Raw genomic sequence first — 13,879 nt, 5'->3', positions numbered from 1 at the left:
TACCTCTTAATTCAACTTCCTTTCCTTCCAAAGAAATTTTTATGACAAGTTCTTGAATATTAAAAGCTATTCTACCCAAGGATTGTAGCCATTGGACTCTTATTACAACATCAACATAACCCATTGGAATGGAAAGCATTGGGACATTCAATACATATTCTCCAATAGATAGATGGATATTATGGCACTCTGCAAAGCAATTTATGGTTCCTCCACTTGCAACCATCACTTGACACTCTGGTGCTGGATATAGGAAGCAATTCAATTCCTTGGCTATCTTACAATGAATAAAATTTTGGGTATTGCTTGAATCAATTAACACTATTACCTTTTTCTTTTTTGATATGTCCTTCTATCTTGATAGTTTGAGGAGTGGTAATTTCGGCCAATGCACTACAAGATATGGTAGAATTCATTTCTTCTTTCTCCAGGGTTTGTTCCTAGTGTATATCCTCTTCTTTTGATCTTTCTTGTTCCTTTTCTTCCTCCTCTTCACAATCTATGTAAAATAATTTCTTCTCAGCACACTTATGACCTTTAGTGTATTTTCTATCGCAACTGTAACAAAGACCTTTTTATATTTTTTCTTCCAATTGTTGGGGTGTCAACCTTGTAGGTTGTGGAAGGCTAGGGGAGACAACACTTCCATACTTCTAGTTGTGAGTGGTAAGCTTCCTTGTTGCCATAATTTTTCTTTCCATTTTTATTTCCAACCAAAATGCATTCTCCAATGAGTCAGGTTCCTAAACGTGAACCTCATGTTGGATGTTATCCTTTAAAGTCCCTATGAACACATCAATATTATGCTCCTCTAGAATGTATTTTACCCTTTTATTCAATTTTTGGAAGTCCTCAATGTGCTTCATCATTGAACCCTTTTGTTTGAGGTTTATCAATTGGCTAAAAAAAGTGTTGCTTTCTATATCCTCATAATGTTCTATCATTTCTTCCCTAAATATTTCCCAAGTTACAATTTGTTTACAAGAGAAAAGTCATCAATATTGTACAAATTGATTTGGTTCCAAATATAAATTTGCAACGCGTACCTTTTGTGTGTTTTACACATTATCGAGATCGAAATATTTCTCCAACTGTAGTATCCATGTTACAAGATCCTTTCCATCAAACTTCCTCATATCGATCTTTGGAATGTGACGGGTCTTTTTTCGAACATTAGAGTCTATGAAATCATGATTAACATTTATTTTATTCTAAGTATGAGTTTCCTCTACTACATTTTCGCCATTAATAAGTCTTTCTTGTAGAAAATTTGTCAAACCTTCCTTCAAGCCTTCCATGTTTTTCTTCGAATCTTCAATGTTGTCATTCTTCGAATCATGATTAACATTTATTTTGTTCTCATTATGAGTTTCCTCTACTACCTTTTCACCATTAGGAAGCCTTTCTTGTAGCAACTTTGTCAAACCTTCCTGCAAATCTTCCATGTCTTTCTTCCAATCTTCAATGTTGTCTTTCATACCATCCATCTTAACTTCCATTCCATCCATCTTAAATTCCATGCCATTCATCGTATCTTCCACACCATTTATCTTAGCTTCCATGCCTTTCTTTAAACCATCAATATTAGCTTCTATTACCTTTTGTGAGAGTGAAATTTGTTGCACTTGGTCTCGTAATTTTGATATATCATGTTGCATTTCTTCCTCCTTTTCATGAGTCATGCTAGAGATTTCAGGTTGCTTACTAGTTGTTTCTATTTTCTTTCTTCGGGGAATCAATTAATGATAATTATGCTTCACTATGCCCTTTGAACTTCAAACTAATTTTTCAGCCCAAACTTATGAAAAATTTTAGAAAGAATACACACCTTTTTTCACTTTGTAGAAGATCTATATTGAATCTATTGTATCTCTGTAATTGCGGATCTCCAAGGTCTGGAATTTCTTCCTGTGGTAGCCCTCTGAGTCCTCTTTCAAATGCCACCAGTATGATCAAAATTAGATTCTCCAAGAAAGAGTTATGCCCAATATCACAAGATGACCTGATTATATAAGTTTTCAGTAGAGCGAATTTGTACGACGTGCCATGTACTACTGTTTTGACCTTAGAATATGAATAATCTACACAGAAAACTACAGTCTGTCCTCTTTTTGAAAATTTTTACAAAAATTAAATCTGATGCTGAAAGAGAAAGTTATGATGATTTTCCCAAGGTGACATATTTGGAATGGAATTCGAGAGTCTGCAAAAACCCTAACTTCCTCAGATCATATCTCCAAAAATACAGCAAGATAAGATCTAAAATTTGGACCCGAGGTTTAGAACAGTTTCGAATTAAACAAGTTTTTTTTAGCTTCTGATATATCGTAGAGAAAAAGTTATAGTGAAAAGTCCACAATGACCTGTTTGGAGCAGCAAAACCCTAGAATCCAAAGCTCTGATACTAAATGTTACGAAACCAACTCACAAAAGATAGGAAAGATAGATCAATGGCTTAGAAATTAGCCTCTTCAATGGGGGAACCTCCTTTACATTACAGAAATGAACAATTATTTGATGATACAAATGCCAAACCCTCCTTTTTATATATAGGAGTTTAAGGGGTCATGATATAATCAAGGCCAACATAAAAATAATAATATAAGGGCACAACAATAACAATAGTGGGCTTCTGGAATCAACATTGACACATACAGGGACTGAAGCAGCCTGACTTCTAGGGTTTCGTACTTTCCTCAGACAACGCAGCCTGACTTGCGTAGACAGCCATCGAGGACCTGACCCTGCACCCAGAGATCACTCATCTGCATTGGAAGGGACCGGAAGGAAAATGGATAACCCCTAGGGGGGTTACGGCGACCTCCCCCATGGAAAATAAAGCACAGAACCAAACAGAAGGAACGATACGCTTTGGATCGATCAACGAGAATGTGATCATTTAGGAGATCTCACGCCAGCATGAGCGCAATGGCAAGAACAAACTGGATAATAAGGGGGATGAAGAAACAGGGCGGAATAACCGACCAGAAGATACCCCAAAGGTATCCTCGACCACCTACAAACCAATAGCAATAGATCAACCCAGAATCGAACTGCCGGGAGAGAAAATAGAAGAAAGAATCCAGTTTATGCAAGATCATGCGCTCATTGGGAAATTTATAGGGTTTTGGCCGACGGAAAAAGCCCTACACAGTTGGATCGCAGCGAAATGGAAGCCGAAGGGTGATGTAACTCTGCAGCTAGGCCCAAAAGGATTCTTCACAACGATCTTCTTTTGCCTGGAAGACAAATACAGAATCCTAGTGGAGGGACCTTACCTTTTCAACTCAGCAGGTGTATACTTAAGGGACTGGGCACCCAGGTTCAACCCGGATAAGGAGGACCTCACTTGGGTCCCGTTCTGGATAAGACTATACTCACTCCCAGATGAGTATTGGGGCGAGGATATCCTGAGAAACATTGGAAATGGTCTGGTGGAATACATAAAGGCTGCCGAAGAAAAGAAAATGCGAAGATACACATCATACGCTCACATCTGTGTCTTTATGCACCTGGACAAAGCTTTGCTAGAATCGATAAGTCTCTCTCACCGTGACTATGAATGGATTCAACCCTTAGACTACGAACATGTCATGTTTTGCTATCGTAAATGCCATGCCATAGGGCATCTTTTTAGAGATTTCCCCCTAAACGTCAAAGCTATTGCCCCTATTCCCTCTGACTCTTTGACCCATGATGGCTTCACCAAAGCCCCTACCTGCAAATGAGCTCACAAAAAATCAACAACAGGGAAGAAGCCCAAGCAAAATAACACCTCTGACCCTGTGGTCAGAAATAGCTTTGGAATCCTAGCTCAAACCATGGAAGAGAAAAACACTTCCTCTCCCCTCAACACTGATATCCCTTCCTCCTCCACCCAACCACCTCTTTCAGCCCCCTCCTCGAACCTTCCTCTGACCAAAGCGGTCCCAGATAACCCCTCGGAAAGCAAGGAAAAGCAAGGGGAAAAAGAAAATGAAATGGAGGTTGACGGGTCCTCAGACCCACTCCAAAGCTCAAACATGCCCTCGGAAGAAGACAACCAGATGCAGTGCATGGAGGAAGAACCAGAGAGTATAGATGTAAATGGATTAGACATATTGGAACTTTAAGCAGCATGCAAGAAGAAAGCTTATGAAAGCATCCCAAAGTTTCAGCTTAAGAAACTGGAAATGGTAATTTCCAGAGCATACCATCAGCACCAGCTAGGTATCCAAACAGGAAGCCAATGGAATTTAAGCCAAACTCCAAAAGAATCCAAAAAAAGAGGAAGAAGAACTGATCTCCAAAGAACAATAGCAGTAGGGAAGATCTTGGTAGACTCAGGCAGGTATGCTAAGCTTACGAAGTACTACAAGCCCTCCACCAATAGTGAATCATGAACCTCATTTCATCGAACCTAAGGGGGCTCAATAGCCCAAGAAAACTCAGAATGCTAAAAAATATGTTAAGAATGGAAAATCCACAGATATGCTTTCTCTAAGAGACAAAATGTAACAACTCAACTCTAGAAGTGATCCTCTCTAAAGCCTAGACAGGTAGTCACTCAGTCGCGGTGGATGCCTCTGGGGCATCTGTAGGGCTCGCTATCACATGGAACTCCCAAGCACTTACCCTCACGAACTTTCATGCCTCTCATAGTCTAATTCAACCTACTTTTCACATAATAGGCACGAATATACATGGGCATCTCTCGAATGTATATTTCCCGCAGGAATCCAAGGAAAAAATTTCTCTCCTCCAGACCATAGAAGCTCTTAACTCCAATAGAAGGCACCCACTTTGGATTGTTGGGGGGGATTTTAACATGATAAAAAAATTAGAGGAAAAGATTGGGGGCAAAAACAAGCTGGAACAGGAAAACACCCTCTTTAGAGACTTTATCCAGAACGCATCCATGATAGATCTACAATATTGCAATGGCACTTTCACGTGGAGTAATCGAAGAGCACACAAGCATCAAATAGCCTCCAAGCTAGATCCGTTCTTTATCTCAGACAACTCGATTCACCTAGGGGGAGACTTCACGGCAACCATTATTCCACATTCTAGATCCGACCATTGGCCGGTAGCCCTTCAATGGCAGCATCCTGGCAGCACCACAAGAAGACCTTTTCGCTTCGAGGAATTTTGGTTCACCCATCCCTCGTTGAAAGATTTGTTTCACTCTACATGGACATCCTTCAGGCCCCCAGATGGCTCCAAGATGTACTAGTTCCAACAGAAACTCAAACATTTAAAGCTCTGCCTCAAGCGATGGAACAAAGAGACCTTTGGAAACATCTTCAGGGCGCAAGATGATCTCCATAAAGCTCTAAAGGAATTGCAGCAAGAAATAAGTACAAAAGGCCACACAGAGAGAACCCTTAAGCAGGAGCAACTCATCCACAACCAACTTGAGGAGAGAAGAAAGCAGGAGGAGATATACTGGAAGCAAAAGTCCAGAATCAGATGGTTAAAAGAGGGAGAACGAAATACCAAATTCTTTCACAGAACCACAGTGCAGCGTAGAATGTGCAATAATATCCCTTACATTCAAACATCAGGAGGAGAAAGGGTGGAACAGCACGAAGATATTGAGAAGGAATTCCTCAACCACTTCAAGCAAGTCCATCAAGAGCCTGACATCAACAGACGTCCAGCAATCGAAAGAATCATACGCAATGTGCCAAAATTAATTACGGAGGAGCACAATTAACTCCTCCTCAATCGAATCCAAACACAGGAAGTGGACGTAGCTATGGCTCAGCTTAAAGAAGGTAAAGCTCCCGGCCCGGATGGTTTCACCACCACTTTCTTCCACATGTTCTGGGAACTAATAAAATTGGAAGTATGGGAAGTGGTTTAGGAATCGCGAGCGAATCATTGGCTGCTTCCCTCACTCAACACCACATTCATAGCCTTAATCCCAAAAGAGGAGGACTCGATCAAACCAGATAAGTTCAGACCGATCGCACTCTGCAATGTAATATACAAAGTCATCTCCAAAGTCATTTCAAACAGGCTAAAGCCCCTCTTGCCTATGCTCATTTCCCTGAAGCAGTCAGGATATGTGGAGGGGAGACAGATTATGGACGGCATCATCCTCTCGCATGAGATCATACACACTCTCAAGCACTCAAAACAGGCAGGTATGCTCCTAAAACTAGACCTTTCAAAAGATTTTGATAAACTTAGCTGGGATTATGTACAGAAAATGCTAACTGCTTTCGGTTTTAATCCTGCTTGGATTCGTTGGGTCATTAGCCTCATTTCCTCCACTAGTTTCTCCATTCTCGTGAATGGGATCCCTTCTCGACCCTTTGCCCCCTCCCGAGGCATAAGGCAAGGGGACCCTCTTTCCCCCTTCCTCTTTGTTTTAATGGCTGAAGGATTGGGACATCACACTAAAAATGCCCTTCACTCTCATCAGCTTAAAGGTCTCTCTATTCATCAGCTGCCTGCCATTTCCAATCAGCAATTTGTTGATGACAACATGCTCTTTGGTTACCCCTCCGTTCAAGAAGCTTCCAGATTTAAAGCTGTGCTCAATGACTTTGCCGAAGCCTCTGGAACTAGCATCAATTGCTCCAAATCGCAGATCTTCTTCTTTAATACCCCTCCGGTTGTCAAATCTGCTATAGTCCGCATTTTGGGGTTCCCTATCGCCACCCTTCCCTCCAAGTACCTTGGGGCCCCCCTCACTGTCTCAGCCATCAAGCACTCCTCTTGGCGCAACCTCATTGAAAATCTTGAATCCCGTCTCAACCAGTGGACGCACAGAGCATTGAACTTAGTCAACCGCGCAGTGCTCATAAAGGCCGTTCTATAAGCAATGTAGCTGTAATTATTTTCAATCCTAGCTGCACCGAAGTGTGTCCTAAAAAGACTAAGGAATATCCAGAGATGCTTCCTTTGGGGTGGAAATGCAACTAATCACAAATGGGGATTGGTAAAGTGGAGCACTGTATGCAAACCAAAAGCAAAAGGAGGCATTGGACTTCGAGATCCCGAGCACAGCAATGCCATCATGGGGGCCAAAATATGGTGGCAATGGCTCACAAGTCCAGGAAAACCATGGGTTACATTATGGACGTCAAAGTATGCCAATCATCGACCCCAGGAAGAACTCATCAGATTAAAGCCCAATGATAAAGGATCGCTAATTTGGAATGCAGCAAAAGAACACTATCAAATGATTCAGCAGCACAGTTTCTGGGAAGTAAGAAACGGTCTCACCACCAGATTTTGGACAGATGCCTGGAACCAAATGCCTACTCTTGGTAATGTTCTAAACCTGCCTCCAGACACCATTGAGGAGGAGACACATCAAGCGAAGATTAGGAAATACTGGGCTCAGGACTCTGAGAAGGGATTCAGGATCTGGAAACCGGGTAACCATGTTCTAACAAATGAAGATATCCAACTCTCTGTGGAGCTGGAAAGGGAACTCAGCAAAAGGAAAATTAGGTGTGACGAGAGTAGAGACATTCTAAGGTGGGGATACCAGCCGAAAGGAGCCTACACCACATCCGAGGCCTACAAAATCTTATGCAATGAATCCGTTCCTCAGGACCCAATCTGGAGTAAAATATGGAGTTCGGGCTCCTGGCCCAAAATCTGTCATTTTCTCTGGCTGGTAGGACATCAGAGAATTTTAACCTGGGACAAGCTTAGAAGAAGAAATTTTCATGGCCCCTCCATCTGTTACAACTGCAGCGCCCATGAGGAAACTCTCCAACATCTGCTGGACTCTTACCCCCTGGCAAATCAACTCTGAGAAAAAGCAAGCTTTCGGTGTCAAAGAAGATGTAGACTTGATAATGACATCATGCACTCAATTCGTTAGTGGCCATAGAACCCTTACAAGAGTGAAATCCTCAATCATCTCTGGAAACTAGTACCCGGGCTAGTTTTGTGGAGCACATGCAAGGAGCGAAACAAGCGTATATTTAAAAATTAGTACTCCACGATAGACAACATTTGGAACCTGCTATGCAGAAATCTTCAGGAGACTCTTATGTTAAAATCCTCGAAGGAGGAGGACTGACCTACGCTAGCCAACAAAAAAACCATTATGGGCAACTGGCAAATTCATCATACTCCAGGCTCTCATAAGATGTACCACTCTAAAACCAACAACAAAAATCAAAGCACATGGAAGCCCCCAGCAAGGTCTTCATTCAAACTCAACTTCGATGGAGCTTCAAAATGGAATCCTGGTCTCGCAGGCTTTGGAGGAATAATAATAAATCATGAAGGTGCCACCCTAATGCTATATTTCGGAAACATTGGATGGGACACCAACAACTCAACTAAGCTAGAGGGTTTATGGCGGGGATTACTACTTGCTGGAGAACACAACTATCACCCCCTGGAGGTGGAAGGAGATTCACAGATCCTTATAAACATGGCCAAAAAATCCTTAATGGATCTCAGCCAGTAATATCACCACCAACTGGAGGCTTGAAGTAAGACTGGAAGACATAGAATGTGAGCTCCATAACAACAGAGCAATCACCTTCACTCACACAAGATGGGAAGGCAACAGGTTTGCGGACTTCATGGCCAATGTAGGAGTGGAGACTGATCACTCTCTAATCATAGGGCAGCTGAACACTATATTAACACATGACAAGGCTCAATAGTGCTCTCATCTTGTCCAGAACGATGCAACGCCCCCGAATGCAGGTGATATATGAGATGGGACAGGCGATGGGAGATGGCCACATGCCAGCTCGTGGCCATCACGTGGCAGTAGTTAAGAACCTAGCCATCAGCAGCAGCTGGTATAAGGTGGGATGGCAGAAGAGAGTTAATGACCCGCGAGGTAAATTGGCTCAGGCGACGGCAACAGTTATGGCGGGGGAGCTCCAAAGCAGTGTTGTTGAAGTTATAAGGGAAATTGCAGCTTGGGATCAGAGAATGTTTGAGGTTATGCGGGTGCCCGACCTCTCTGTCTCTGTCGGGATTTCTTATTCGTATTTCTGGTTTATCCCTCATTCGGAGTTGGGTGCAGGAGGTCTAGTTGCAGGGGGTCTGGTTGCAGGGCACTTGAACTACCCTGTGGTCATTTGGAACTTCGCTCTTCCGCATCCCGCAAGAATGGTGAGACCTCGACAGCGCATGCTTAGCCGCCGAGGTACCTCCAGGGGGGACCACACGTAGTCAAGAAGCAGACAATGTTGTCCATTGTTGCCACTGTTACCTTGCTCGCTCTACTCACGCCAACCCCCTCCACTCCAGCCAATTCATGGATGCAGGGGCTTCGAGCTCGAATTCCCTACCTGCCTTTGGTTCGGCTATATTCAATTTCAGCAGCGCCATGAACAATCTGCGGATTAGCGCGCATGTCTCTGTCTTGTTCATAGAAAATTCCAGGGAAGATGAGGATGCCCTGGATGAACAAGGGCAGAGGACGAATAACAATCAGCACCATGAAGCAGCGACCTCTGAAGCGGACAAGGAGCAGAAGGTTAAGGATGCGGCCTCAGCCCCGGAAGACGTAATGCAACGCAAGCAGGACAAGAAGCCAGGAACATGCGAGGAGGAAGACACCTATCCCACTGCGGCTGAAAGAGAAGCCTATGGCTGGTTCCGGGTCGAGGAGGTGCAAATGGACGACTGAGGACGCTCGCACATAATGTTTCTATGGCCTTCTGTATGGTCTTTTGCTGTTTGTTTTATTTTGAACTTGTTAAAGTAACGATGCATCTGGTCTCTTTCGTGTCTGGGTCTATTTCCAAATTCCTGGATTTTGTGTCAATGATCTGGGTAAGGTCGGTGTCCCCTGCGTGGGACGAAATGGTTAATGCCCCTGCGTGGGTGAGCTCCTATGCAAGTCTAGCTTCTGTGTTTGGTGCCCTTGTGTGGGCTAGTTTTGGGATGACTCAATCGCTCTCGAGTGACATGCCCAGAGCCTGACTCTCTTCTGTTTCATCATGATCTATTTTCGAATCCTGTACATGATAGAATAGTTTAGTCTTTTACCGAGAAAAAAAAAAACAATAGCGGGCTTCTATGGGGCACACTGGGGACAATAGAGGCACAAAAATAACAATGAGGGCTACAGTGACAATAGTAATAGGGGAATCACTAGTATTATAGGGGCGTAACAAAAGATGCAGTAGGAAAGGATGTGTCATATATGTAGTCCAAGTGACCAGTGAATAAAAAACCGATAGGGACAGAATGAAATAACACCCAATGTTATCGCAATTTAGTGATGTTTTTTCGAGATGAAATACTAAGATTAAAACCTATAAGAGAGATCAATTTTTCCATCTAGTTTCTACTTCGATTAGTGCTAGTCTCAAAAGCCCCATATCACATGAGTATGTCAGAGCTAGTGGAGCTAAAGATTCAACTGAAAGAAATTTTATACAAGGGATATATCTGGCCCAATGTTTCACCATGCGGATCCCTAACATTATTTGTGAAGAATAAATATGCCACACTATGGTTGTGCATCAATTACACACAACTAAATAAAGCCAGAGCAAAGAACAAGTATCTGATTCCCAATATTAATTACTTGTTTGGATAGTTGAGTGGGGTTGGAATATTCTCTAAAATAGATCTAAGGCTAGGCTACCATTATATTTAGATTAAGGATAAAGGGATCCACAAGACACTGCTCGGGACCAAATATGGAAATTATGAGTGTGTGGTGGTTCCATTTGGGTTCACAAAAACCTCCACCACATTTATGTGTTTGATGAGCAATGTCTTTAGTCCATATTTGGAGAATTTTTTTTGGTCTTCATGGATGAAATATTTTTCTACTCGAAAACCAGAGAATAGCATGAAGAGCTTTTGAAGGAAAAGTTGCAGTTTCTGAAAGTGGACAAACTCTATGCCAAGATAAGCAAATGTGACTTCTTCTAATGAAAATTTTAGTACTCGGGACATATCATTTTCAATGAAGGAGTGGTAGTGGATCACGAGAAGATAAAGGCTATCATGGAGTGTCCCACTCCCCAAAATGTTACCAAAGTTAGATATTTTTTTGGATTAGATGGATATTACTAGTGTTTTATTAGATAGTTCTCACAATTTGGGCACCCAAACACATCTTTCCAAAAGAAAGGGACAAAATTTCAATGGACATCAAAGTGCACAAATAACTTTGAGGAACTCAAACATATACTCACACATGGACCTATTTTTTGAATAGTTGATCTAGAGAAAGTATTCTTAGTGTGCACATATGCCTACAAGGAAGGGCTAGGTGGAATCCTAATGTAGGAGGGGCATGTGATTTGTTATGGATCAATAAAATTAAATGAACATGAGAAGAACTATGTCACTTATGACATGGAGCTTGTAGTGATAGTATACACATTAAAAATGTGGAGGCAATACTTACTTGGAAGGGATTTTATTTTAATGTCAGACCATGGATGGTTGATATATTTGTTTGACCATTCCAAGTTAAATTCAAGATAAGCTAGAAGGTTAGCTTTGATTAGTGAGTTTGGATTTGAGATAAAGCATATTAAGGGAAAGGTGAACAAAGTAGCAAATGCACTCAGTAGGAGTATACAATTGTTTCAATTAGAAGCCATAATAATTTTCGAGATTGAAATTAAATAATGGATCAAGGAGGAATTACAACATGATGAGAATTACCATAATGTGAAGTAATGCTTGCAGTAGAAACCAAAAAGACCAATGAGAAGGAATTACATACTCACAACTAATGGCATGTTGAATTTCAAGTACAGATTGTTTGTACCTTGCATGCGTGACTTTAAGAATCTCATCATCGATGAGTTTCATAAAATACATTATTCAGGTCATCCTAGTTATCAGAAGATGATAACAACTATGAGGAAGAGGTATTATTAGCCAAGAATGAAGAAGGATGTGGTTGATTACATTGTCAGGTTCCTAGAGAGCCAACAAGTTAAAGTGGAATGTAGGAACCCAAAGGAATTATTAAATCCAATCTGAGTTCCTAATTGGAAGTGGGAAATTTTTTAAGAATCATGATAGTGTAATGGTGATTTTGGTCAAATTGAGTAAGGAAGCTCATTTTATAGTTGTCAAGTCCAATCACAAGTAAACTGACATTGCTCATATATTCATGAAGGATATATTTGGATTGCATAACATACCTAAGAACATCATTTCATATTAAGTTTCTAAATTCACCTAAAAATTTCGGAAGGCATTGTTTGTAGGTTTTGAAACACAACTAGCATTTAGCTTAGCCTACCATCCTCATACTGATGGGAAAAATGAAAGAGTGAACATAGTTTTGGAATACATGTTTGGGATTTATCTGATGCGTCATCCAAATAGGTGGGAAGAGTACTCACCACTAGTTAAATTCACATAAAGTAATTGGTGCCACAAGACATTAAACATTAGCCATTTTGGAGCTTTATATGTTAGAAGATGAAAAACTCCTATCATCTGTAATGGTCTAGTGAAAAAGGTGGTTCTTGGACAAAACATCTTGAAGAAAATGGAGCAAGAACTAACTGATATCAATAAAAAATTTAACGTATCCTAGGATGAGAAAAAAGCTATGCATATCAACAGAGAATGGACAAGGAATTCCTAGTGGGAGATGATACATATCTACACATCAAATCAAGGAAGAGCTCATTGAGAGTGGTATATTTTTCTAATTTTGTGCCCAAAATTTGCGGACCATTTTAGTTTTTATAGAGAGTGGAGCTAATGGAATATAGAATGGTCCTACCGATAACTAAAGCACATGATATTTGCAGATTTCCTTGCCTAAGAAGTATTTACATGAAACTAATCATATTGTTGATTACTTAGTGATATAGGCGGAAACTAAGGGAGAGTTCCAAGAAAAACCATTTTGCATGCTAGATTAAAAGCATACCACATTCCATAACTGAGTAATAGAGTAGGTCAAGGTCCATTGGATGCACTTTGGACAAAATGAATGCACCTAAGAAATGGCAGATAAAATGAGGGCATTGTACCCATTTTCATTCACTAGGTAAATGAATGTAAGAATTGTAAATATAAAGATCACTAACTACAATGGTGTTTTCTTCTTTGATAAAATATAGCGGATGGTGTTTCCTTAAGGGAATTGGGTCTATAATAGCCCTTTTTACTGCACTCCATGTAGGCAAATGACAATGTTTAAACTTATGTAAAATTGTGTAGAAATTTATTTGATTAGATGAGCCAAGGAGGGGAAATGGATCCATAGTTTTGAAGGGGGAAGGGCCTATGAAGGGCCATGTTATGACCATATGAAACACATTAAACCCACAAAAACCACTCTTAATTGGGTTACCTACACTCACAATTAATTATGCTTCAATGTGGGCATGAAGAAAAAGAGGACAACGACCATCATCCTTAGGGGTTGAGGGAAACTTCCTTGGGAAAAGAATAATAAGGACCACACATGAGAGAATAGGGGAATAAAGTTTGTTTAAGGATGACAAGTAGAGAAGAAGAGAAGTGATTGACATAAAACAATGTAGAACATCGTGGATGAACACGAGGAAGAAACACAAGAAATAGAGGAAAATCTATGAAGAAGAATGATTTAGACTGGACTATGTGTTTCTAAGCCTTTATGGCCATGGGAAGCTTAATGCAGAATCGAATCACTTAGTCCTTATTAAGTAATCTAATAAACCACTAATTTCTTGTTCAATAATTTGTGAAGCCATCTAGTGACTATTTATTGTCTTGATACATCACTTGGGTACTTGTTGGAAGGTTGACAAACCCATACTAGGGAAAGTTGAACCAATATGGTGCTTGCTAAAATACCTAATAAACCACCTGATTAGTAGGATATAGGCTCATGTTTTCCTTTCCTCAAAAATCCAATTTAAAAACCAACTATACAATGTATTTGGTCTCCTGGAACTAAAAAATTCCCCAACTGAGCCTT

At 40.8% G+C, this 13,879-nt stretch overlaps 1 protein-coding gene across 1 annotated transcript; it reads left to right on the top strand.

Moving 5' to 3' along the window:
* The first annotated feature begins 7,009 nt into the window (after positions 1–7,009).
* Positions 7,010–7,759, top strand: LOC149144766 (uncharacterized). The gene has a single exon (XM_089452265.1). It carries the CDS (start codon positions 7,010–7,012, stop codon positions 7,757–7,759), a length of 750 nt encoding a protein of 249 aa, XP_089308391.1.
* Positions 7,760–13,879: the final 6,120 nt, after the last annotated feature.

The sequence above is a fragment of the Pinus tabuliformis genome, chromosome X (assembly GCF_031772625.1).
Source record: "Pinus tabuliformis cultivar Carrire ecotype Pingquan chromosome X, CPIR1, whole genome shotgun sequence".
NCBI lineage: Eukaryota > Viridiplantae > Streptophyta > Pinopsida > Pinales > Pinaceae > Pinus > Pinus tabuliformis.
This window is presented reverse-complemented; position numbering and strand designations above follow the sequence as displayed.